Below are 26,488 nucleotides of genomic sequence, written 5' to 3'. Positions count from 1 at the left end.
TGGTAGATAAAACTTATGTGGACCCCACAGAAATGACTTGGAGTTGTTTGAAGTGGCATCTAATGTTTCAACTGACGTGGCAAGCCTTGTGGCAAATTTTTAGTGAAACACGTGGCACTAAATGATTGAGTTACTTGTCCCTTTTTATTGGTTACGTGGCACTAAATGACTAGTCCATGTGGTATAAGCTGGTATACCTATTTTTACCTACACTTATTTATTTGTGAGTAAAGATAATGTTTATATGTAGGTAATTTCAATTATTTCAATAAATTTAATTTAATATAAACAATAAATGAAAGAAGTTAATTTTAAAAATATTTACCATTTTTCCTCAAATAACTTATTTAACATGAATAACAAAATAAACAAACATATATTATAAAATATTCATTGCTTATTAAATGATAAGTGTTACACTAATTACATTTCATAAAATAAAATATCAACAATTCTATACAATTCTATACAATTCTCTTTTCTCTAACAACATTTTTCTTAATATTCTTCTTATTCTTCACTTTGGAATTATTGCATGAGAGCCTCCTTTCTCTAACTGAACTCTGAGAATATCGATGATGGCTTTGAGAGGTGAGGTTTGGGTTGGCGATAGTGGGAATGACTATAATTAACTTCAACATAAAAAATATCCCCAATTTAATCATCATAAGGATTTCAGATTGTATATGATTTATTATTATGGGCATTTATGACACTTGACATACCTGCATATATTAAAAACAAATATATGAGCACATCAAGTCTCATAATCACCAACATAAAATAAGTACATTTATTCTTAATCATCATTGGCAAAATAAATTCAAAGTAACAATGGCATAAATCCTCAAACTAAAAATCAGATTATAACCAGACCCTACAGCCAAAGAGCAACACTAAATCTTAATACAAATATCAGAAACAAAGTATCAAACAAAATATACTAAAATATATCCTAGGCATTAAAACATATTCCTTCCTCAAAATAGAACTAGACCCTACACTCAAATAGCAACACCAAAGCTAAATACAAATATCAGAAACAAAGTACCAAACAACATATATTAAATCAAATCTTTGCTCAAAATAGATTCCTTCATATATAGACATATTAAAACAGATTGTTTGCTCAAAACAGAACCAAACCCTACGATCAAAGAGCAACACTAAAGCTAAATACAAATATCAGAAACAAGAGCGAATCTAACTTGTAAGATGACACATTTAAAAGCATTAGCATGTGTACCCAGAAGAACCAATGCTTAACTATTAAAAAAACTTTGGAAACATAACAACAAATAAATAAATAAATAGAATAAGTGCTTAACTATTAAAAAAAACTCATCCTTAGTCAAGTTCATCAGCTATAATGCATAAAAGAAAGCTTGATCAATCAGATTTAGGACAGTGAAACACACTAATACTTGAAATATATTAGTTACTCTATAAAGAAAGATACATTTCCTAAGTTTCCCATTAAAGTTTATACATGAATAAATAAAAGTTAAAAACTGCATTCAAGTATAATCAATCAAATTTATATAAAACTACATGTAAAACTAACTTTTCATCAAAATAAAACTAATGAAAGCATAGGGAAAACAATATCAGATATGACAAACTCCCTGAACATGAACAAAACCCCAAAACTATGAATCACAACTCAAAGCTTAAGGACAATCAAACAAATAAACTAGAGTATAGCAATGAAACACATAAACCATATTACAACAATGAAACATAACTGAAAAAATCTACACAACTCAAAGTCGAAACACACTAATCATCAAAACAGAAATTTGTCCAACCTTATCTCAATAAAACAATAAATAAAGTTTAAATCTACAAAAGAATCATAAAAACTAGTTTCTTATATACATATATGGATAGCAAGCATATAAGTTAGTTCAAACAAATCCAGAATTATGTCAAATTCAGCAAGCATAAAGATTATGATGTTACAATCAAAGAATCTCACCAAAATCAGTTTTTCACCCCATACTCAAAATCTCATATTTCATTCAAGTAAATTAGTCAACAACATAAAATATGATTTGGCATAAATCATTTAATAGATTTGAATAACCACATAAAAAACTAAAAAAAAAATCATAGAGAACCATAGAGCCTAGTAAGGTCCATAGAGCCTATCATTTAACCCTATGTAAGCAATGAGAAACAGTAAGTCAGTAATGAATGAGCTACTCTCATTAGAAACAATACATCATAAGCAAGCATGAGAAAAGAGTAAGACAGTAATGAATGAGTTACTCTCATTAGAAACTAACTAAACCCCATTTGGATGAGTAGATTTGCATTTTCCTACAGAGGAAACAATTAATCTACATAACAATGGAATAAACATTTAATTCGAAAACTTTTAATTTCAAAATCACACAAAATGCAAAGAACTGATAAATGTTCACCATCACCGTCGGCAATATTACACAGATAATAAAAACTCATCAAAATATCTAGATTATAAAAACTCATCAATATTAATAATTATTGCTTTCAAACAAGATAAAAATGAAGATATACAAGACATTCTAGAGCCATAATGTAATGACCCAACTACTCTAGACTTTTGGACCATTAACGAAAACTATACATACTAATCCTTAATAAAACTTACAAGTGAAAATACCATAACTTTATTAAGAAACTTGTAAAAATAAGAGTTAAACTTACATAAAATCTCAAGTAGGATATGGGATCCCATTGTTTTAAAAACAAAACATAACATAATTTAAAATAAAAGGAATTACATAACAAGTGTGGAAAAATACATGTAAAAACCATAAAGACAAAACTACATCCTCGAATCGAAACACTCGGCTCTTGAATCCATTCCGCCTCAATACACATTCTCCAAGCTTCCAAGAACCTTTCCCACCACTAAGTCTATTTTCCTGCACATATAAACAAAAAGGAGTGAGCCTAATGCCCAGCAAGGAAAATTCTAACACATAGATCATATACATAAATTTCATAAGAAACATAAAAACATAACATAACACTTATATCATACACATACTATAATGTCCATTATTACTTGGGGTCCCATAGACTAAACAAGTCATATGCCCATGAGATTAGTGGGGTCCTACTAGCTAAGCAGGTCATATGCCCATAATCTATTTGGGGTCCTACTAGCTAAGCAGGTCATATGCCCATAATCTATTTGGGGCTTGTTAGTCATATGGGTCATATGCCCAAGCCTACATACATACATATCATAGCATATTTCATAACATAAAAACCATAAGATAACATATAAAACATATAACATATGAATTCTATCCTATTTTCCTTACCAAAATACCGGGATATGAGGACAGAGTTGGGACTTTGGAACACTCCTAAGAACCATTTGAAAAAGAGTGAGTATAGTGAAGAAGAGAAATGAAAGGAATGGAAGGACTAAACCATTGAGAAAATACTTACCAAAAACTTATGTGCAAGTTCTTAGATTTCCTAACCAAAATAAAGATTAAGGTTAGAAGGCTGAGTAGAAGACTATGAGAACTTAAAATAAAATAATACCAATGAACTAAGGTGTGGAAATACCTTGAAGACTTGTAAGACCAATCTAAACCTCGAACTGAAATACTATAAAACCTTACTTTCCCAAGTGTTTGATAAGATTATGATGATCAAGCTTATGATTCCCAACCCAAGTGTTTACCTCTCACACTCACCTAGCAACTTGCAGCCTCTGAACTTAGAGCAAAAGATGAATAATGGCTGGGTACTAGGTCCTATTTATAGGGTTTAGGAATGAAAGGATCTTAATTTAACTTGAATAAAAATAATGATTTTTTAAGTGAAAATAATTTGAATTATCGTTCAGCAGAGGCTGAAGACTCGTTCAGAAAGGTGCTGGACTTATCAAGAGGTTGAAGGTTTGAATGGGAAACGATTTTGAAAACATTCAAAATATGCTGAAGGAGGCGATATATCGCCCCCTATAGGCGATATATCGCCTGGACCATTATGCCTGAGGCAAACGTGCATCGTTTCGTGTTTTCCGTATCTACGTGCTGCGATATATCGGCATACGCTGATTATTTAAACACGAAATTACACATTTTTAGCTTAATTTGAATTGAGTAAACAGCCTTGACTAAGCCCTTAAACGTTTTCAAAGCTGCTGACTGACCTTAGAGTATTCAAATTTTAACTTAATAAATTAAGTCCTCAAAATACTTAATCATTAATAACCCATACATAACATGTGCTAAAATCCCATTGGTTCTTATCTAAACCTTATAGTATAATAAATATTATCCTCAATATCAGTCATATTAATCAAACCTTAGGTTAAAATTAATATTCTTAAACTATAGATTAAACTTAGAAAATCTACAAGTACTACTATAAGTGTCCAAATAAATCCCGGTCTGAACCAAAAATCAACAGTCATAAAGATAATACTATTACTACTATTAAACTACTATCTAACTTATCTAAGTAAAGTTCTTGGACTCTACACATAAACTGTGGCATTTAAAGCTTTTCAGAGACACAAAGCAGATTAGAAACATAAAAAAAAAACTAAATCTAAAGCTAATATCAACATAACAAATAATCTGAAAATCTCAAATCCAAAAAAATATCAATAAACAAAACAGAGTAGAAACACAAATTTCCTAACTCTAAATCTGTCAATATAAAAAATATATAAACAATATACTATGCAATTCGAACACCTAAAATCCAAAACACATGGCAGTATACAAACATGGAAAATATGCCTCAGATTAATGAAACATCACTAATCCTTCAAATTATTGGGGATTTAGTCATTGTGATCTCATACAAAATACCTCAATCCGAAAATCTCAAATCCACCAGCCAGTCCGAAAAATTCATAGCCTCCAAGCAATCCAAAACCCTCAATGCATCCAAGCAATCCAAAATCCTCAATCCAAACTAAGCAATCAAAAACAGATATTACTAACTACACATATTCTAAACAATAAACAGAAAAAATTACTTACAGAGAATAGAGGGCCTCAAGATCGAAGATGTACTAAGAGAACAAAGGGTCGCAAGCATATACAACACATGATAGAGGCTTAGTCATGGACGCAGTGGATTAGGTTGAACGACGACAATCTGGGTTCAAGATTGGAGATGAGGCGCCTGGGTTCAAGACTATAAATGAAGACATTCAGGTTCAATAACAGAAACAAGGCGTCCGGGTTCAAGAAAAGAGGTGAAGGCATCTCGGTTCAACAATGGAGAAGAAGGCATTTGGATTCATCCATGGAGATGAAGGGTCTCGGCTATTCTTAGCCATGGGCTCAGAGAAGAGAGAAGAGAGAGGCGGGGCTTGTGGCAGGGCTTGGGGCAGGGCTCGGAGAAGAGAGAAGAGAGAGGAAGTGCTCAAAGAAGAGAGAAGAGAGGCGACTGAGTGTTTGGAAGAATGGAGATGAGTTGAGAGATAAGTTAGGTTTAGGGTTATAAGTATATAATGATATTAAGTAATAAATTTATTTATGTTTTTATTATATTATATATGTATTGATAAAATGTGTAAATTATAAAATAACTATATATTGTCACACACTAGGATAATTTTGTACACATCATCATTAATTTTAATAAAATTTTAAAAATTAAAATAAAGTTGGAGGGAAAAATAAGCTCCAAAAGCTAAAAATTTTCCCTCCAATATATACCTAGGTAAAACTCTTTACCTACTAATTTTATTGGTAGCAAAAAATAAATTTGATATAGTTTATATATTTTGCAAAATTTACCGACGAATAGTTCGTACTATTAAATATTGGTAGGTAAAACTCATCTCTGCCTACAAATAAATATAAGTAGGTAAAAAATTGGTAGGTAAATGTCAGATTTCTTGTAGTGTTGCAAGTGGGTATCCCAAAGAAAATACAACACTAATGGTACCATTCAAGTCTATAAGGCAAGGTTGGTGGCCAAAATGTTTAGACAAAAGGAAGACATAGATTATTTTGATATCTATGCATCGCTAGCAAGGAAAACATCTATAAGATTGTTGTTTGCCTTATATCAATACAAAACTTATATGTTTATCAAATGGATGTCAAAACGACATATCTAAATGGCAACCTCGATGAGGAAGTGTACATGGAAAAACTAGAAGGGTTTGTTCTAAAGGTAAATGAACATAAGGTGTGTAGACTTATTTAATAATTATATTGTTTAAAACAAACACCAAAACAATGGCATGAGAAGTTTGGTGAAACCATTGTTTCGGATGGATTTAGACTCATTAGTGCAGATAAATGCTTATATTCTAAGACTTGTGATGACTATGTCATCTTAGTGCGTCTATATGTTGATGATATGTTAATATTACGTAATGACATGAGAGGCATAATAGAGACAAAGATGTTTCTATCTTCTAACTTTAAGATGAAAGACCTTGAAGAGGTTCATGCCATACTATGTATAAAGTTAGAAGAAATGTGGATGGGCATGCCTTAGGTCAAGCTCATTATGTTAGGAAGATGCTTGAAAAATTTAGTAATTTTAATATCAAAGAGGCAAATACACCCTTCGATTCAAGTCAAAAGATTGAAAATAATGAAGGGAGAGTGGTGGCTCAACTAGAGCATGCAAGTACAATTGGGAGTTTAATGTATGCCGCACATTGTACTAGAGCAGATATTGCATTTAAGTTAGTAAACTAAGTAGGCTTATTAGCAATCCAAGTACCAAACATTGGAAGGTCGTAGAAAGAGTTTTTGGATACCTCAAAAGGACATAAAAAATTGTGCCTCCAATATTCCAAGTTTCCTAAGATACTTGAAGGATATTCTGACGCAAGTTGGATATTTGGTGTAGGAGATAATCTCTCAACAACCGGTTGGGTGTTCACCCTTGGTGGGGGTCCCATTTCTTGGGGATCTAGGAAACAAACATATATATGTCACTCACCCATGGAGTTCGAGTTTGTAGCTATAGCGGCAACCGAAAAAGAGATTAAATGGCTAAGATTTCTCATGATGGGGATAATAAAAACAGAGGTTGATGTATCGACGATCTCAATACACTGTGATAAGCAAGCCACTTTGATTAGAGCTTACAATAAGATATACAATGGGAAGTCTAGACATATAAGTCTAAGACATGACTACGTGAGACAATTGATTGATAAGAATGTCATATCAATTTCGTATGTCAAATTCTGTGAGAACTTAGAGGATCCATTTACCAAACCTTTATGAAGAGATTTGATGAGTTCTACAAATAGAGGGATGGGACTAAAACTCCTTGACCAATAGATTCCCCAATGATGGCAACCCAACTCAAAACTAGTATACATAAAGTGTAGAGTTCAATTGGTGAAAACAAGTTGTTGATAAATGAATAGTTTGCAGCATTAACAACTTACAAGTCCCATCTAAGATAAGTTAATTTTGGTTGCTACAAGACATGAGGGTTAAACCATAGACTTATAATAAGATTCAATTGAAGAACAACAATCTTCTCTACATGTAGCAAAGATGTTGTAAGAATTTCACATATGTGAACCTAGAGGTGGTGCCACCTTTCAAGAGAGTATGAGTTTTCTCTTCAGATGATATATGAATGGATACGCACAAGGCCAAGAAAAGTACTGATCGTGCAAAGGGGGAAATACATGAGTAATCAGGTGGAGGTGTGTGAGACATTACCAGCTTTTATCACTAGGAATGTTGGGTTCAATATTTAAGTATACATTAGCATTTCAATAGAAGTTTTTTAGTGTTTTCACTATAAGATAAAGTTCAAACCCAAAATGTGCTTTGTTTTATGCACTGATATTTTTCAGGCTAGAAGAAAAGGATGTATTTAACTATACAGGCAACACATCACCTGCATGGTGGCGATGCATTGCCTGGGTGTAGCATCACCATATTGTTCTTATTTGAAGCATTTTGGGAGAGCGTAATAAGGTTAAACATGAATCTACTGCTAGCTCGTACTCCTTAGTTTATTGTTGATTGGGCTTCTACTTATATATCAGAATGGTTAGAGGTTCGACATTTACATTCTACCTCTAACAATGGACCTCAATTTAAGAAACCTAGTGCTTTGACTGTTTTACCTTTCCATTCACTCAATATGAATGTGGACGTCGCCTTAGACTCTCACCGTTGTTTTGTTGGCATTGGTGCAATTGTGAGGGCTTCAGATGGTTTTCTTTTTAATTGGCTTGTTTTGCTAAGAAGTTGGAGGGAATCTTTTCTCCAAAAGAAGTTAAGGCATTAGCACTTAGTTTAAGCCTCCATTGGATAGCTAGTCTTGATATCCATATTAATGTAATAGAAAGTGATGCTGAAGTTGTTGTTGGCAGTGTCCTTATAGTAGATAATGAATTAAACTTGGTTGGATGATCAACCTTGTATTCAGCGTAGTACTTACTAATTCTATTCAATGAGCATTGGTACATTATTATATATATATATATATTGTTGGGGCAACAATTTGTCTTTCTATATCTGGAAGTAAAAACCCAACGATGAATGATAACTTGCTTCTACTCCGGTGATGAAGTTTGCCTTCGACTCGCCGAGAACACCTGGAAGAAAGACACTCCGATGCTTAAGTCAATTCAAAAGTTTCCTCCATTTCTCTTCTAAGAATCTCATATTTATAGGACGAAATATGCAAGGTAGTTAGTTGGTTCAAGCGATCCCTGGAATGGGGGGAAAGAAAATAACTGAAATTCCCTCCAAAAATACCGACTTTAAAATGTTTCGCTCAGGGGTCAGAGGCGCAGATTGCCTCTGACCCACAACTTCTGCCCTCAGATCCTCTCTTTGTCAAAACGCTTCATTTTGAATATCTGATAAACGAGGAAAGGGTTTTTGGGCCGAACATTTTGGACCCAACAGATGCCCCCTGGCCCAAGCTTCGGACAGGCGTGGTGTGTTAATCTGTTAGAATCTTGGGCCGACTCTTCAACAGCAAAAAGTTCGCCTAGAGCCGTCATTCTCCGTAAACCGAGGTAATCCGTAGGTACATGATTATTTGATTACCTGACAAGTTACACTTAATGCAAACACGGTTATCGAATAAAACGTTCGATTACCTTTCATTTAAGTAGTTTTTATTTCAAAATAATTTTCATTCAAATTTCCAAATTTTGTTCCAACTTCCAGAGAGAAGCTCCGAAGAAACCCTAGAGATTTCCTTCAACTCAAACCTTTGACAATCATCTCATTCGGTGTGATAATGTCTTCTCGTTCATCTCCCGAGCCTTTGGATCGTGATGGATACAAGAATTTGTTCGAACGTATGCGCAGATCGTTCGACATTCCTGACAATGTCACGGTGAGGATGCTCTCGGAGGCCGAGCTTCGAGAATGGCGATTTAAGGATGTAGTGAAGCCTACTGAGATCGTCATGAGTCTGAGACACATCGAATGGCTCCGCTTCCCTCTTTCGGCTCTGCTTGTTCATATAATTTCAAACTCCGGGGCTCACATTTCGCAATTTCTCCCAAATGCTATTCAGTCTATAGTCGGGGCTCAGATGATAGGGAGCCTCAGGAATGTCAATATTCAATCGGACGACATTTGCGCGTGTTTCACCAAGTACACGAACAAGGTGATAGAGGGAAAGCCTTGGAAAACTTTCTACCTCTCTCACAAAAAGGATCGGACAATCTTCACTGATTTTGATAGCTCCCATCGAAATTGGGATAAATATTTCTTCGCTGTTGGAGGAGCGTGGTATCCTGAATTCCTGCCTCAGGAAATTTTCCCTCTGGCCAGGGTATTTATAAAAGGTGAGTCACATTTTTCATTCTGTTCTTTATTGAATTTAATGTGAATTAATCATATCTGGATGATTGTCTGCTAGTTTAACTCTGTGTATTTCTGTTTTGGTTTTTTGCATCAGATTTTTCTTGGCCTCAAGTTAGCATGGGTTCTGAGCGACAGAGCATGCTGACGGAGAAGGGGCTTCTGAATGAATCTAAGGAGAACGCCATTAGTATCAGGGGTGTACCGAACCCCTACTGTATGCAGATTATGACTCGGCTTTGTTTTGTGGATCAAGTCGATCCTGGTGCCATGCAAGTTAGATCGCAGAAGGGTGACATGACCCTAAGCAAGATTACAGCAGCATGTGCGAAGCAGCTGGGAGTTTTCATGAAGAAATCCCCTCCTACTCCTTCAACTCTGTCGCTGACAAAGGTTGAGTTCGAAAGGGCGTGTTCTGAAACCTACCCTGCATGTGCCAAGCGTCAAGGGGTCCCAGAGGATAAAAAGAAGGAGGGCTCTGGTCTGGCTTCTGCTGAGGAGTCTTCCCCTGATAAGTCTGGCTTATCGCGCAGGTCTTCCCGCATCCAAGGGCGATCGTCCACGCCTTCTGACGCTCTGCAAATTCAGCCTCTTTAGCAAGTGCCTTTGCCTACAGACGCTTTAGGAAAAAGAAAAGAGCGTGAGGAGTCCTCTTCCGAAGATTCGGACGACGGGAAGTGCATCTTGTCCAAGCTTCGGATCTCAAAAGGTTCTGCCCTCACTACTCAGGGAACACCCTTTGCAATCCCCAAACTTACCCCGGGGAAATTACCAACGGGCCAGGCTCTCTCGTTGCGCAAGAAGCCGCGGGGATCTACCCCCGTTGAACATTTACCTGAGGCGTCTCCTACTTCACATGCAATCGGGTCTTCCTTGGCAGCAGGCTCAGAAGGGGCGGCTCATGTAGAGGGCGTTTCCTCTTCTCCGTCCAAATTATTAGGAGTAGCGACTGGAGATGGAGTGCAGGGTGGCTTACCGCTTGAGGTGAAGTTGCCTGCTGTCTGTGTGAAGTCATCAGAGGCATTGCCCTCTGCTTCTGATTTGACTGAAGGGTCTGCTATTGGCCATAAGCGTGGGTCAGAGGGGAGACGCCCTTCCTCTGCCTCTCGTAAAAACAAGCTTCTAGAGGATGCCTTCGGAGAGGGTTTTGAGGCTGCGGATACCACTCTTCTGGCAGTTGGGGCAAGTAAAGTCGTTATGCCCGAAGCTATCCCTGGATGTCAGGAATCAGGGGCTGTTGGAGTAACAGGTGTTGACACTCTCAGTGCTGACGTTTCCTTATTACCGCCTACTGCTTCTGAGTCTCATCCAGGAGATGTCATTGCTGTGTCCCCGAAGGGTACTAACACTTTTGAATCTCCTAGCGCTTTCTTGGAGCAGCTAACGTCTTCTGCCGTGCAGACACCGGTGTACCTCCCCAGTGACTTGGGTGAAGATGATAGCTTATTTATACGCCCTTCGAAGACGTATTCTTCTGGCGCGGGGACAGTTGCGCTGGCGTCTGATAGCATTATGGTGTCGACGTTAGCAGAAGGTGGGAAGTCAGCTGCCCCTGTTGCTTCTGCAGCTGTGCTTGCAGGGGGAGAAGCAAGTGACAGAACCGAAGTTGTGTCAGAATATGGGCCTTCTGCGTCTACTGAAGTTATGGATGAAATGTTACGTATAAGTAGACCCCATTTTCCAGCAGAAGCGATTGGATCCTTGAGCAGGCAAGGTGATTTGCTACAACAAGTATCAGATCACATCTGGATGGTAAGTTGGTTTTAAAAATTAGGCCTTGTTTATATCTCTTGATATGTATAATATGTTATTTTTAACGGTTATAATTGATTTTTCACAGAGCTATGTATGCGCATCTGCTGCAAGGCGGGAATATGCAGCAGTACAAAATGGCTCTAAACTAGCGGAGCAGACGGAAAAATTGGAAGAGGAGCGGGCAGGGAGAAGGATGGCTGAGGCAAACCGGGACGTGCTTGTGTGGAAGCCATCAAGATGTTAGAAGCGGAGCTGGCAGAGGAGAAAAAGAGGGTGACTGCCACAGAGGAGAATCTAGTCGGTACTGTCGGGCTCGAAGTAGAGTGAGACAAACTGAAGGCTGACTTGGTGGATATGACCAATAAGTGGATGGAGAAAAGTCAATTCTGCATTCAGCATGAAGCCCGCATGGAGAAGCTTAGCAGTATGATGAACGACCTTGAAGAAGATATCGTGTCATTGCAAACTGATAAGGAGATTTTAGACAAAGAGAAAACAGAGCTGGAGCGAAGGGCAAACCGTCTTGAGGCCAGTGCAGCGGACGCCAAGAAGCAAAAGTTGGAGACTGAACTTCTTTTTGGGAAGAAGTTGAAGGAAGCAGAAGAGGCGGTAACCAAAACCAAGAAGCAGTTGGAGGAGATGGCAGAGGTATGCGACTCTTCTTTTGTTATTGATGTATTAGAAAATTAATGGGCCCATAAAACGAGTGTGTTGATTCCGTAATGTTTTGGGATTTGTAGAGGGCAGCAGAGGCGGCGATTGAAGCCACTAGGCAGCGCATACAAGATCGGGAGATCACCGAACGCAGACTTGTGAGGGTGGCTGAGGTGGATACTGCGAAGTATCTGGATCTGGCATTACGTAATAAGAAGCAGACCCCAGAGGAGAAATGGGCAAAACTGGAGATGTATTGTAAAAGCGTCGATGTAAAAATAAGAGAATATGACGTCGACAAGTACTTGAATGAACTCGGGGATTTACAGATTTCCTATCCGCCGTGCCATCTGGAGAAGTTGAAGATGAGGGGCGACGCGCTGGGGTCAATGTATAATGCCAACGGGGAGGCTGTTGAAGATAGTGTTGCCAATGTGGCGTCTGATCAGTAGACATCAAGATCTGTGCCTGTAGCAAAGGGCAAGCCAGATGGTGAAAGAGGTGCCGTAGAATGAACGACACACTATCGTTTTGTTAACTTTTGTCATGTTTTGCTGTGAATTACTTTCTGTATATACATTCTTTGGGATCTTTAGGCTGTTAGTATGTAGTTGATTGTAATAGAGCAAATTATCGATACAAATAGAACTTTGTCTCCTGTTGGTTGTCTTGGTGTGTATACTGTATGTGTTTGTTGTTGTTTATGACTTAATTGAAGGCGTGATGACAGGTGTGAGTCGTATGGTTTACTTGGATCAGAAGCTTCATAGACCCTTTAGGCCATTGCGTGCGAAATACAGCGAAAGGTTATACAGATGGTGGGAGAGGATGCCCAGTTAAGTGTTGTGTGAGTGATCCGTCTTGGTGTTTTGGTGATGGGTTGGAGCTGACAACATTGTTGTTGCAGGTGAGCACCGTGAGTTGACGAAGGTTCCCTTTTTGAGGAGAATCTTTGACAACCCACAGTGGCTTTACTCAACGTGGGCTATGGAAGAGCTTATCAGAAGTGGAATCCCGTACTACATATCGTGTGAACGCTATGGGTTAGGCCATCCGAAGCTAGAGAGTGCGATGGCAGAGTACATGCGTCGTATTGAGTGGGATTAATTATGGGCAAGAAAATAGATCAATTATGAAATCAGGAGTTAATATTGTCGTTAATGTAATACAACTTATAAATAACAACTTCTGATATATTGATACTTTTGAGTATACATCGCCTTCTGATCCCATGCTTAGCATCTGCCAATTTAAGTTACTGTACAAATATTTGTTTTTGTTTATTGAGAAAGGAATTGAGCAAATATGTGTGCCCATACTTAGCATCTGCCAATTTAAGTTATAGTGATAAGTGTGCTGTACTCCTGCGATGTTGCCATTATTGCTGGGTGGCAGACCTTCTTACTCGTAGGGAGTTGTTGTAGTGGTCTTGATCGGAACGGGTTCGGCCTCTGGAGACAGAAATTTTCCCATGAGTTCAGAGGGGTTAATGTGATCCCGACCAAACGCGGAGGACAAAGCGTAGAGTAGGGCGTCGAGGCAGATGCAAAGAGGTGAAAATTGTGAGGCAGGTATCTTTCCAATGCACCCATACCGTGTAATGTAGTGATGGGTTGTTTGGCTGCCGCGTATCCTGTCAGAGGCACCCATTGTGTAGTATATGGGTGCGACTGCGGGAAAAGTTCCTCCCAGACTTGGATTGCCAAACCAGCTAGTGTACATTGGAGAGGAATTTGAAGCATGACAGCAGATGGTTCTGCTGTGATAGTCAGGGCAGATTAGACAGCAGGAGGTGCTCCTCTTATGCGGGTAAGAGGGTAGGGTTTGTAGTGCACCTCCTTTGGACGGCCAGGGCAGCGTAGTCAGGACATATTAGACTGGAAAATGGTTGGCCGTAGCTCCCTGTGAGCTTAGTCAAGGCAGATTAGAATGCGGTACAAAATCCAGTGAAACGGCAGAGGCGGTAGGATCGTGTACGCAGATTGTGTGTAGTGGCCTTGTTGCCATGAACTGTTGAGATTCAGCCTGGTGCCAACGTGCGGGGTGTGATCCTCGCTATGCATTATTATTGCTCTTTGTTTATGGAAGTGTAGGTGTGGGTTACATATGTATTGAGATTAAATATGTATGGTGTATTGCTAGGGGAGGTTGGCAACTTCAAGCATTAGATAATTGTTTATTTATAGCCATTGTGGTAGGTGGTTTTTGAGTACACGTGAATAATGTTACAAAGTTAGGTGAGGATATAATTGAGGAAACCTTTCGAGTGAAAAGTTAATTGTCACGTGTCTGACTTGGTGAAATATGGTGGACAATAATGTCAAGGAATTGAATATACAAGAGAAATTTAAAAGAATGTGAAAAAATGGAAAATTGTTGTATTACTTTTGAATTGCACAGTACAACTATTAACAATAATATTGCTTTAAAGACATTGAATTCCAAGTACGGGGTACGATTTTCCCACTACGTACATTCTTTAGGGCATAAGACCCTCTGCCTAGTACTTTAATGATTTTGAAAGGCCCTTCCCAATTAGGTTCTAGCTTCTTCTTGTTGCCTGTGACCTTACGTAGAACCCAATCACCTTCTCGAAATGTGCGTGAGTGGACTCTTTTGTTGTAGTAGCGTTCTGCGACCTTTTGATAATTCTCTAGTCGTAGTTGTGCCATTGTACGTGCTTCTTCTAGAAGGTCCAGGTTGTGTAGCAGTTGAATATTGTTTGTTGTTGGATCAGATGCGATCTCTGTCCGAAGTGTAGGTAGACCGACTTCTGTTGGGATGACGGCCTCTGTTCCATATACCATGGCGTAGGGAGATTCCCCCGTGGAGGATCTTTTTGTTGTCCTATATGCCCATAATACTTTTGGTAACTCGTCTACCCATGCTCATTTTTTATCTTCCAAGTTCTTCTTAATGTTGGCGAAGATAACTTTGTTGGAAGCCTCTGCTTGACCGTTGCCTTGTGGGTAAGTGACAGAGGCGAAGCTTAGCTTGATCTTGTATGTGTCGCATAGTTCTTGTACCTTCGCATTTTGGAACGGAGTTCCATTATCCACGACTATCTCCCACGGTATCCCAAATTGACATATGATATGCTTCCAGATGAAGGACACAGTGTCTGTTTTGCTGACCGTGACGTACGCCTCTGCCACAACCCATTTTGTGAAGTAATCAGTGACTACAAGAGCATACCGTCTTCCTCCAGCAGCCTTAGGTAGTTCTCCTACTACATCCATACCCCATTTTGCAAAAGGCCTAGGTGCAACGATGGAGTGTAAGGTTTGAGCAGGTTGATGGATGGTGGGTGCAAATCGTTGGCATTTGTCGCATTTTTTGGTATAATCCCGCGCTTCTGTCAGCATGTATGGCCAGTAATACCCTGCTGTAAGTGCCTTGTGTGCCAAACTCCGTCCCCCTGTGTGATTTCCACATGTTCCCTCATGTATTTCTTCTAACAATTTCTTAGCTTCTGTTGGGCGCAAACACCGTAAGTATGGGCCGTTGAAGGATTTTCGGTACAACGTCCCACAGATTATGGAATAGCGTTGTGCCCGAAGGCGCAGAAGCTTTGCATCTTTCGGATTAGGTGGGAGCTCGGAGGTGGTCAAGTATTTCACGATTGGATCTATCCAGCATTCAAGTTCTGATGAGGTTGAATATACTTCCATGTCTTCGCTTGATCGGCTTATAGATATGGAGGACTGGCGTGTGCATCCTCCCGCAGAAGCTAATTTGGCAAGGGCATCGGCCTTTTGATTTTGCTCCCTAGGTACTTGTATGAGTTCGAACTGGCGAAAATGCGATCGCAAGTCAGTCACCTTCTGTAGAAGGCTAGCCAGATGGGGTGCTTTGGTATCGAAATTTCCAGCCACTTGCTCTATCATAAGTTGCGAGTCGCCTCTGACATTCAACCGTTGGATGCCCATTTCTCGTGCGAGTTCTAAACCATAGATTAGTGCCTCATATTCTGCTTCATTATTCGTCGTGGATTGCTCTAAACGAATGGCTTCTTCGATTTTGAGGTCCGAGGGAGCTTCTAATACGACGCCAATACCAGCCCCTTGTGAATTGGATGCTCCGTCAGTATACATCGTCCACATCCACTGATCTTGTGTATCTAACAATTCCGGCAGAGCGTCAGGGGTGAACGACTAAATTTCAACCAGGAAGTCAGCTAGTACCTGTCCTTTTTTAGCTTTTCGTGGCGAGAACTGAATATCGTACGTCCCTAGCTCAATGGCCCATTTGGATAACCTTCCAGAGAGGTCGGGCTTACTCAATACTTACTTTAATGGATAGTCCGTGTATACATTGATGGTGTGGCTTTCAAAATATTGTCGTAACTTCTTCTTTGCCGTAAGGAGTGCGAGTGCCAACTTTTCCATCATACTGTACCGGGTTTCAGCGTCCAAAAGCATCTTGCTGCAGTAGAACACTGGCCTCTGATGATTGGCTTCTTCTCGGAAGAGAACGGAACTCACAGCGAATTGTGAGACAGACAAGTATAAGAATAAATCTTCATTAGCAGTGGGGGAGCTCCGTATAGGAGGTGAGCTCAAATAAGTTTTCAATTCTTCCAATGCTTTTCTCTGCTCTGGTCCCCAGGTGGTTTTGGTAGATTTCTTTATGCATTGTAAGAAGGGTTGGCAACGGTCAGACATTCGTGATTTGAATCGACTTAATGCTACTACTTTGCCCGTCAGAGCCTGTATGTCTCGGATGGTTCGGGGCTCTTTGACTTCTGAGAGGGATGAAATCTGTGTTGGGTTTGCCTCGATGCCCCTCTGACTGACGACGTATCCCAAGAACTGTCCAGAGGACACCCCAAAGACACATTTAGAGGGGTTTAATTTCATTTTATAAGCATCAAGGACGTCAAAGCACTCAGTCAAGTCGTCTATATGTGAAGAGCTTTGTTTGGACTTGATGACCATGTCGTCAATATAAACTTCCATATTTCTCCCGAGTAATGAGGAAAACAGCTTGTACATTAGCCTCTGGTATGTTGCGCCGGCATTCTTTAGACCAAAGGGCATAACTTTGTAGCAATACAGACCACCTTTTGTTATGAAAGCCGAATGAATCCGATCCTCTGATTTCATGGGGATCTGATTGTATCCAGAGTAAGCGTCAAGGAAGCTCATTCTTTCATATCCTGCCGTGGCGTCTATCATCTGATCGATCTTTGGTAGAGGGTAGCTATCCTTGGGACACGCTTTGTTTAAATTTGTGTAGTCTATGCATACTCTCTTTTTCCCATTCTTCTTTGGGACCACGACGGGGTTGGCGAGCCAACTGGGGTACAAGCATTCTTCAACTGCCCCTGTGCTTAGGAGCCGTTGGACCTCCTCTTGTATGACTTGATTCACCTCTGGAGCGAACCTCCTCTGTTTCTGCTTGACAGGTGGGAAGTTGTTGGAGATATTTAGGCTGTGACTCATGACAGAAGGGTCTATTCCGGGCATGTCATGTGGAGTCCAGGAAAAAGTTCTCATTCTGGTCTTGAGAAATCGTATGAGGATCTGCCTCTCATCTCGAGAGAGCTTGGTACTTAACAGCACTGTCTTGGAGGGGTCAGCGTCGTCTAGACCCACTTGTTCTAAGGTATCTAGTGTAACTTGGGGTTTTTCTTGGTCTTCCTCTAGATTGATTCTTTTTAGGCACGCTGGTAGGTCCTACTGTAATTGCTATTTCTCAGGGGAGTTGTCATGGGAAGCAGTGCCAGAGTTATTTATTTCTTTTAAGGTAAGGAAGCACTTTTTGGCCTGCTTCTGGCAGCCTTTGATGTCGACGGTGTAACGCCCGTTGAGTGATTGACACCGCATTACCTGATGTAGAGTTGAGACTACCCCCTGCATTCGGTGGATCCAATTTATCCCCATGATGGCGTTGTAGCTTATGGTGGAGTCTATAATGAGAAAGTCTACTGGCAGGGCGCATTCTGCAGCCACCACAGTTAATCGAACGACGCCCTTTGGATAGACTCTTTGGCTGTTGAATCCCAAAATGGGCGTGGTGGAGGGCCGGATCTGATTCTCCTCTAGTCCCATCTTCTGGAAGGCTTCCCAGAAGAGGATGTCGACCCCACTGCCCCCGTCGATCAGAATTCTGCCCAGCTGGCAATGGTCAACTTGTAGGGAAATGATGAGTGGATCATCATGGGGTAGGTGGACGCCCTTCAGGTCATCATCGGTGAAGGTGATAGCAGAGGCTGGGTAGCTTCTGTCTTCTGAAGTGACGAGATTGACCACGTGGCCTAATGATTTGTATCGCTTCACTCATTCTTCCATCCTTTTATCGATTTTGGTTGTATGCTCTTGATTATCAGTGGGTTCTACGATCCCGTGGATCATAGGGACTTGCTTAAGAGTCTCCTGGGTGCTGTCAGAGGCTATGTGCACGGGGTCTGACGCCTGTGGAGCGGGGGCAGAAGCGGGGTTCTGCCGCGAGGTGCCTGGTCTGCCCGTCTCCTTGATGTATTGGGTAAGCCTTCCACTCCTCATGAGGGCTTGGATCTGATTGTTCAAATTGTGGCATTCAGCGATCATATGACCGTGATCTTTGTGGAAGAGACAGTATCTGTTTTTATCCCTTCTGTCAGATGGAGTGGTATTTTTGTAGGGCTCTCGCCAGATAGGTCTGTCTTTATTTTCTTCATAAATGACTTCTTGCAGGACGGTGTATTCGAAGGATGGGTATCGTGATGGCTGTTGATCCTGTCTTGGCCTTTTTCCTTCCTTCGTATGATCTGTTTGGTTCCGCTTCCTCTTGTCATCCCTGGCAGGTGGTGGAGGATTATTTGTTGGCGGAGCAGAGATGAGTGCAGACTTCTTCTGTGCGTGCTCTCGAAATTCCAGTACCCTGAAGATGCCCTCGACTCGGGTCTGCACGTCTGCCATGTCGTATGGTGGTGTCATGGTGAGATTCTCCTGTAAGAGAGATCCCACCTGCAGGCTTTTGACGAAGAGATTTGCTGCGGTGAGTGGGTCGACGTCGTGGATTTGATGCATGAGGTCAATGAAACGCTGTAAGTATGCTTTTAGATGTTCATTCTCCCTCTGTTCAATCCAATAGAGATCAGCCATTGTTCTGGGCGCCTCTCGGTTTGTGCTGTACTGCTGTAAGAAGGTCCGTCGGAGATCACTAAAACTGTTGAGTGACCCGGGCCTTAATTGTCAGAACCATAACAGAGCCGGCCCGGAGAATGTCGTTGAAAAGATTTTGCATTGTATGGCTTCGTTATTAGCTTCTAATGCCATCTTCTGTTGAAATTGAAATAGGTGGTTTAGTGGATCTCCCTTTCCATTGAACGCAGGCAGGGAAGGGATGACGAAGTTTCGAGGTTTTGGCTAATTCTGAATCCATTCCGAGAAAGGGGATTTCTCAGTGGTTCTTGATACTAGATCCAAATGTTCGGTGGCGTAGGCGGATCGCCCATCTGAGAACTTCTGCATCATTTCCCGCATCATGTCTTCTTTCCAGCTGTCCAAGAACCGGATCGAGGGAACACGACCTTCAGAGGGAGAGTCGTGTGCGATTTGAGGTGTGGTGCGTTGAGGCTGGACTTCGACTGCTGGCTAAGCGGGTCCGGTGGGTTCTGCTTTCGTCCGCCCATGCGTGTCAGAGGTCGGGGCTTGTCGCTCTTCGGCCCCGGTGGATGGCGGGATGCCTTGGGATCTTTCGTTACCTGGGTTCATGTTTTGATGTGGGGAATTAACGCGGTCGATTAGAACGTCAGATCTGCTAGAATCAAGATTGTCGTGGGCTTCGGTGTTGCGAGTCGTGTCAGCGGATCTGCGTAGCTCAGCAATCTCGGCTTCGAGCCTTGCTTGGGCTTCAGTCAATGTCTTGATTGCTTCGTTGGACCGCTACTGGCTTGCCTCCAACAAGCGACACATCCTTTCGATATGGTCGCTCATGTCCGTCGGAGGGACGCTCTGAGCAATTGGGCCCGAAACTCCGTTGCCTTTTGGTGGCATAATTTCTGGGTTCGTAGTGAATCTTGATTTCTTGGTTCGACAACGTGGCTAAGGCCGAAACGTTTGTCGTTCCCACAAACGGCGCCAATTGTTGGGGCAACAATTTGTCTTTCTATATCTGGAAGTAAAAACCCAACGATGAATGATAACTTGCTTCTACTCCGGTGATGAAGTTTGCCTTCGACTCGTCGGGAACACCTGCAAGAAAGACACTCCGATGCTTAAGTCAGTTCAAAAGTTCCCTCCATTTCTCTTCTAAGAATCTCATATTTATAGGACGAAATATGCAAGGTAGTTAGTTGGTTCAAGCGATCCCTGAAATGGGGGGAAAGAAAATAACTGAAATTCCCTCCAAAAATACCAACTTTAAAATGTTTCGCTCAGGGGTCAGAGGCGCAGATTGCCTCTGACCCACAGCTTCTGCCCTCGGATCCTCTCTTTGTCAAAACGCTCTGTTTTGAATATCTGATAAACGAGGAAAGGGTTTTTGGGCCGAACATTTTGGGCCCAACATATATATATATATATATAAAGTCAATCTAAATGTCCAAGCTCTCTGAATATTCTGCCAACAAAAGAATACATATTTTTCTTTATTACTTGACTTAACAATACATTCAATATAAATATTTCCCAAAAAGAAAAAGAATATAAAGAATGTGGCAATATTAATTATTGCTTTGTTATTCAAATATGAGCTGCTAATTGTTTTGCAAGCTCAAAAGAACTATCTTTCTTTCTTTCTTTAATTTCTTTTTACTTTAAATCATATGTTGAATGTTGATATTATCAAAATTTAATTCTCATATTTTTGATAAGAACATTTAATCCGCCGCCTAACACTTGGGAAGATCTCTTGGAGGTGGTATAACAGATTCATTAGGCCCTTTTCCATTGTCCACCACAAAGGCCATCTTTAGTCCCCATGTCGTGTGTACTTCCAAATGACAATGCATAAACCACACACCTACACAATTACATATATATATATATATATAATTAAAACAGTATTATTACATAAAACAAAAACAATTATTGTTGGTAAAAATATAAATAATAATTTAGAATTCATAGAACTGATCAATTATATTAATTAATAATTACGTACCAGGATTATCAGCTTTGAATCTAATAGCAACCCATCCACCAGAAGGTACACCCACAGTATTCCTCTCAACCGGGTCAACTAGATTGAACTTCTTTGGATCTCTTTTGCTGTTGAAATTCCCTAATCCCCTCCCAACTTCGAAGAAATTAAAGCCATGCAAATGAATGGGATGGTTTTCAGGGGTTAGCATCCCAGTATCCTGCAAAACCAGCTGAACTGTAGAATTATAAGCAAGTCTATAAAGCCTTGTTCCTTTCGTGGTTGCTAAGTTATTCGGCTGCTTTCCGGTGAAATTATAAGCCACTGGCGGTTTTCCAGGGAAGTCATCAGTAAAAACTCCACTAATATTGAAGAAATGAGCTTGAAGGAGAGCAGTTTGGGGCATAACAAACGTGACATTGTTGATATCGGCAACCACTCGAGTGCCATTGACACAAGTGGAGCAAGGATTGATTCCGAGTCCAACGGTAAATAACAAAGAATGGTCGATCTTAAGTGGAACCCTAGCAGGGTATTTCTTAGAATTAAGGCTTCGAAGAGATTTGGTGAAGTTATTTGCAGTGGACGTGGCATTTTTTGGAGGTGTGGAGGTGAGGATGGTGGGAGAGCTAGATAAGGTTCCAGAGTAGTGCAATGTGGCGATGGCAGTCTTATTATCGACAGCAATAGGAGCATCCATGAATGGGGAGGCGGCGACTAGATACTTGCCAGCTTTTTGGTTGGCGTGGAGGAGAACATTTGTTGTTTGACCAGGGGCTATGACGATGGTATCAGTTTTGAAGGGCTTAGTGTACACGGCATCGACTTCTACAACCGTGACTTGGTGACCAGCGATCTTGAAAAATAACTCTTCATTGAGTGCAGCGTTGACGATTCTTAGTAGGTATGTTTTGTCGCCTTCTACTGGTAAAGTAAACCCTCCTTGTGAGGAGCAACTTGATACAGGGCCTGGGTGGCCATTTATTATATGAGCATCAGAAACATTTGGAGCCGAACCAGATTTTAGTGCCTCGTTAATGACTGCTTCCACATCTGATTTCCACCACTCAGCTACGTACAAGATATATAGAATTATTAAGTATTAATTTTCTTGTTAGCTCTATACATAATACTAATTAGTGAACTATATTTTCTTCATTTATTAGATCTCTTCAATGGACTTGTCGCTCTCACCTAAAATAATAACTTTTTCTTGATGAGGTGCGGGAAATGGATACGGGACACCGCGCTTGGGTAGGATGACTATGGCCCCATGGACAGTGGCCCTGAGCCAGAGAATGTGTGCGTGCCACCAAAGAGTGCCCCTTTGGCCAGTGAGAGTAAAGTTGTACACATATTGTTGTCCAGGCTGAATTGGGCATTGTGTAATATAGGCAGGCCCATCTGCCCACCCAGTTCTAATTTGCCTAATCCCGTGCCTTTTTTCATAAATAAGATTATAAATTAAGTTACGTACGTACAAGAAATAATAAAAATATTTACATATAAAAGAACAGCAGCATAGAAAATAATCATGAATATGAAAAAGAGGCTCACCAATGGATACTGAGATTGTATTTGACGTGGTTGACCACCTTGATCAAAACGGTGTCCTCCTCTCTTGCATATATAGTCGGACCTGGGAACCGTCCATTCACCGTGACAATGGGTTTGGTGGAGCATAATTTTGTGCTGTTCTTCCTCACCACCTAAGTAATAAAATGGGTTAATTAATTTGTGGTATTAGATATCTAGTGTATTAAAAACATGGTACTTACGTACGTAGTGTTTTTACCAACCAAAATATATAATATATACTTACGTCAAACTTATAGTGTCGAACCATGCACTCGACCGATGCCGGAAATAGACAAGCCACCACTATTAAAACTCGAACCCATGGAGCCATCTCCATTGTTGATTTCTCTGTTTTCTCTCTAGCTAGAGTTTTTTTTTTTTTTACTCAAGTGACCACTACTTTTGAAATCTTAATAATAGATGGATGGTTTCACTGAGTGGTGATCTGAAGCGATTATATATATATATATATATAAATTTGTTCTCTAATATATAATTAATAATGGTTGCTCATATCATCATCCCATTTGCTGCGACGTCATTTTTAGTCGGGTACGTCGGCGGAGAATTGCATAATTGTAATTGGTGATCCCTTACTCGACGTCGTTTATACATAATATATGTACATACGCTACATAATATATGTACATACGCTGGCAAGCTCTTGTTGTACTTTGTTTTATTAATTAATGCGTACATATTACACAAAAATAGTCTTAATGATATTGATCCGTCAAACAAAGCATGACATTTTTTGAAGCTAAGCTATATAGGTGATCCAGCCTGATGTCTTTTTCTGCGAATGATACTAGCCGATTTCATCAAATTGGTTTATTAGGCGGTGAGTGACCACCTCTATTTGGGGTTTGGTGCAACTACTGATATACCCATAGGGAAATTTCATATTACATGCATAATAAATTTCTAAATTTGTTTAATATGCCACCATAACTTACTATCCCAAATAAATGACAATTTCAATTTTTTAGACAAAAATACCCCTAACATTGAAATTGCATCGCAATTGCATCGAAAAAACATCATTTGGGATAATAATCAAGTTTTCATGATTGCATCGAAATAGCATCGATTTTGCATCGAAATGGCATTGAAAAAGCAAATCGTTTGGAATAATAATCAAGTTTTCATGATTGCATCGAAATAGCATCGATTTGGCATCGAAACACTATCGGCATCGATGTAGCATCGATTTGGCATCGATGCCGATGGTGTTTCGATGCCAAATCGATGCTATTTCGATACAATCATGAAAACTTGATTATTATCCCAAACGATGCTTTTTCGATACAATTTCGATACAAAATCGGTGGTACATCGATGCCGGTGGTGTTTCGATGCCAAATTGATGCTATTTCGATGCAATCATGAAAACTTGATTATTATCCCAAACGATGTTTTTTCGATGCCATTTCGATGCAAAATCGATGGTACATTAATGCCGATGATGTTTCGATGCCAAATTGATGGTACATCGATGCTATTTCGATGCAATCATGAAAACTTGATTATTATCCCAAACGATGCTTTTTCGATGCAATTGCGATGCACTTTCGATGCAATTTCGATGTTAGGGGTATTTTTGTCTAAAAAATTGAAATTGTCATATATTTGGGATAGTAAGTTATGGTGGTATATTAAAAAAATTTACAAAGTTATTATGTATATAATATGAAATTTCCCTACCAATATCCAATGGTATATATATCCTATATCATACTTAGTGTCACTTTATGTTAATTAAGTATATATAACTAGTGATCTCTCTCTACTCTACTACTATTCATAATAGTCATATATTATAACTCTAAAACTAATAATAAATATATGTCCAAATATGTATAGCAAGATATCACATTCATAATGTGATTAATGCATTCCTAAACCCAATATGCATGCCAATATATATATATATATATATATATAAATTTTAAGGAGAAGCTAGGTGACTATTTTTTGTTTTATAACAATGATATAATATTAAGAAATTATATTTGTGGCAAAAATACTTAAATTATTATGTTTAGCACTTAACAAAATATAGACGGAAGGTATTTTTGCTGGCAGAAAAATAAATTGAGTTTTTAAGTGCTACAAATGTAATAATTTAATATTATTGTATTTTAAAAATAAGTAAATATTATTAACAGATGAATACAATTTATTTATATTGTATGATCTTATATAAAAGTTTGTTTGTCACAATATTAATATAAAAATTAATTAGAGACAATTATTATATTATTAGTGTTTTATTTTAAGTGAATTATTATTTTATATTCAATTTTAAAATTAATTTTTTTTTTTATCTTTTTTTAATAAAAAGAAAGCTTATAGTAATTTATTATTAATATAAACTGTTGATTAATTAAAAATTACTTTTGCACAAGTAAATTAAAAAATAGGTGATTCATGGTCTACCATCCGAGGACCAAAAATATTTAATAATGAGTGTTTGGTTTTGTTCATAATGACTTAAAACTTCTCTTTTTTTTAATACTTTTTTTGGAATTGTTTCACATACAAATTTTATTAGTTATTTAAATAAAATATTAAAATAGAGGAACTTTCTAGTGCACCCCTAAAAAGGGGCACACCGGTGCATCCCTCCTGCTTTTGGTACCTAGATGATTTTTTTATGACCGTGTACATTGTAAATTATTTGAAAATAATATGCTCTAAATAACAACAATATAAATAATTAGAAAAAAATGCACCAAAAATTATCCAAACACCGAAAGCAGGAAAGGGGTCCACCGATATACCCCTTTTGGGGAGGTGCACCGAAGAAACCCATAAAAAATATTTTAAAATGTTAAACGCACTTCAAAAAATCTTACTTTTAGTAACAATAAATTTTGTGACTACAAGTAAAAAATTTGTGACTAAAGAAAAATTATTTTACCTATGTCATCACTAAAAGTCTCTGGTTAAAAGTATTAGTCACTAAAATCACAATTTGTTGTCACTAAATATATTTTTTGTCACAACAAACTTTATCACTAAAAATAATAGGTTGTGACTAAAACTATATTAGTGACAACTTGTGATTAATTATGACGTTTTAGTCACAAGTAATTTTTTGTTGTAATTAAAAGTGGCATTTAGTCACACAAAATATATGTTGTGACTAAAAAGTTGTCAGTAAAGGGTACATTTATTTTTAGTGACGTAAAAACAACCAAATAATTACGGTTGGAGTCCATCCCTTTGTTGTAGTTTAAAAATAAATTATCCAAGTAAAATAAGAAAATTAAACCTAATGAAATATAATAATAATAGATTGCAAATGGAAATTAATAATGATCAATAAAATTAAAAAATAACAAATACCGATTGTTTTATAACAATGGTATAATATTATTAAATTATATTTGTGGCAAAAATACTCAAATTATTACATTTGTAGTACTTAAGTCCTCACACTACAACAGTTAATAGAATTTACGGTGTAATAATTAGAGGCGGCAGAATAGGGTCCGCCGCTATAATAATGTGTAATTATAAAAAAAAATTAATACTATCTACTAGCAGTGGATTTACCATTATTCGCGGCGGATAGTCCGCCGCTAATATACCAAAGGAAATGCCCGGGAAAACGTTAGTTTTTTTTTAAGATTTATTAG

General features: G+C 38.9%; 3 protein-coding genes across 3 annotated transcripts; all 3 read right to left on the bottom strand.

Moving 5' to 3' along the window:
• Positions 1-15,085: 15,085 nt before the first annotated feature.
• LOC133791619 (uncharacterized) lies at positions 15,086-16,291 on the bottom strand. Its single transcript, XM_062229538.1, has one exon. It carries the CDS (start codon positions 16,289-16,291, stop codon positions 15,086-15,088), a length of 1,206 nt encoding a protein of 401 aa, XP_062085522.1.
• A 2,187-nt stretch (positions 16,292-18,478) lies between these two features.
• LOC133791617 (uncharacterized) lies at positions 18,479-19,285 on the bottom strand. Its single transcript, XM_062229537.1, has one exon. The coding sequence runs from the start codon at positions 19,283-19,285 to the stop codon at positions 18,479-18,481; it is 807 nt and encodes a 268-aa protein (XP_062085521.1).
• A 1,451-nt stretch (positions 19,286-20,736) lies between these two features.
• Positions 20,737-23,275, bottom strand: LOC133791216 (laccase-4-like). The gene is made up of 5 exons (XM_062229143.1): positions 23,089-23,275; positions 22,824-22,975; positions 22,461-22,705; positions 21,288-22,337; positions 20,737-21,146 (listed from the first exon to the last, which is right to left on the bottom strand). The coding sequence occupies exons 1-5, from the start codon at positions 23,179-23,181 to the stop codon at positions 21,016-21,018; spliced, it is 1,671 nt and encodes a 556-aa protein (XP_062085127.1). The 5' UTR covers positions 23,182-23,275; the 3' UTR covers positions 20,737-21,015.
• Between the last annotated feature and the right edge of the window lie 3,213 nt (positions 23,276-26,488).

This window comes from Humulus lupulus, chromosome 7 (assembly GCF_963169125.1).
Source record: "Humulus lupulus chromosome 7, drHumLupu1.1, whole genome shotgun sequence".
NCBI lineage: Eukaryota > Viridiplantae > Streptophyta > Magnoliopsida > Rosales > Cannabaceae > Humulus > Humulus lupulus.
This window is presented reverse-complemented; position numbering and strand designations above follow the sequence as displayed.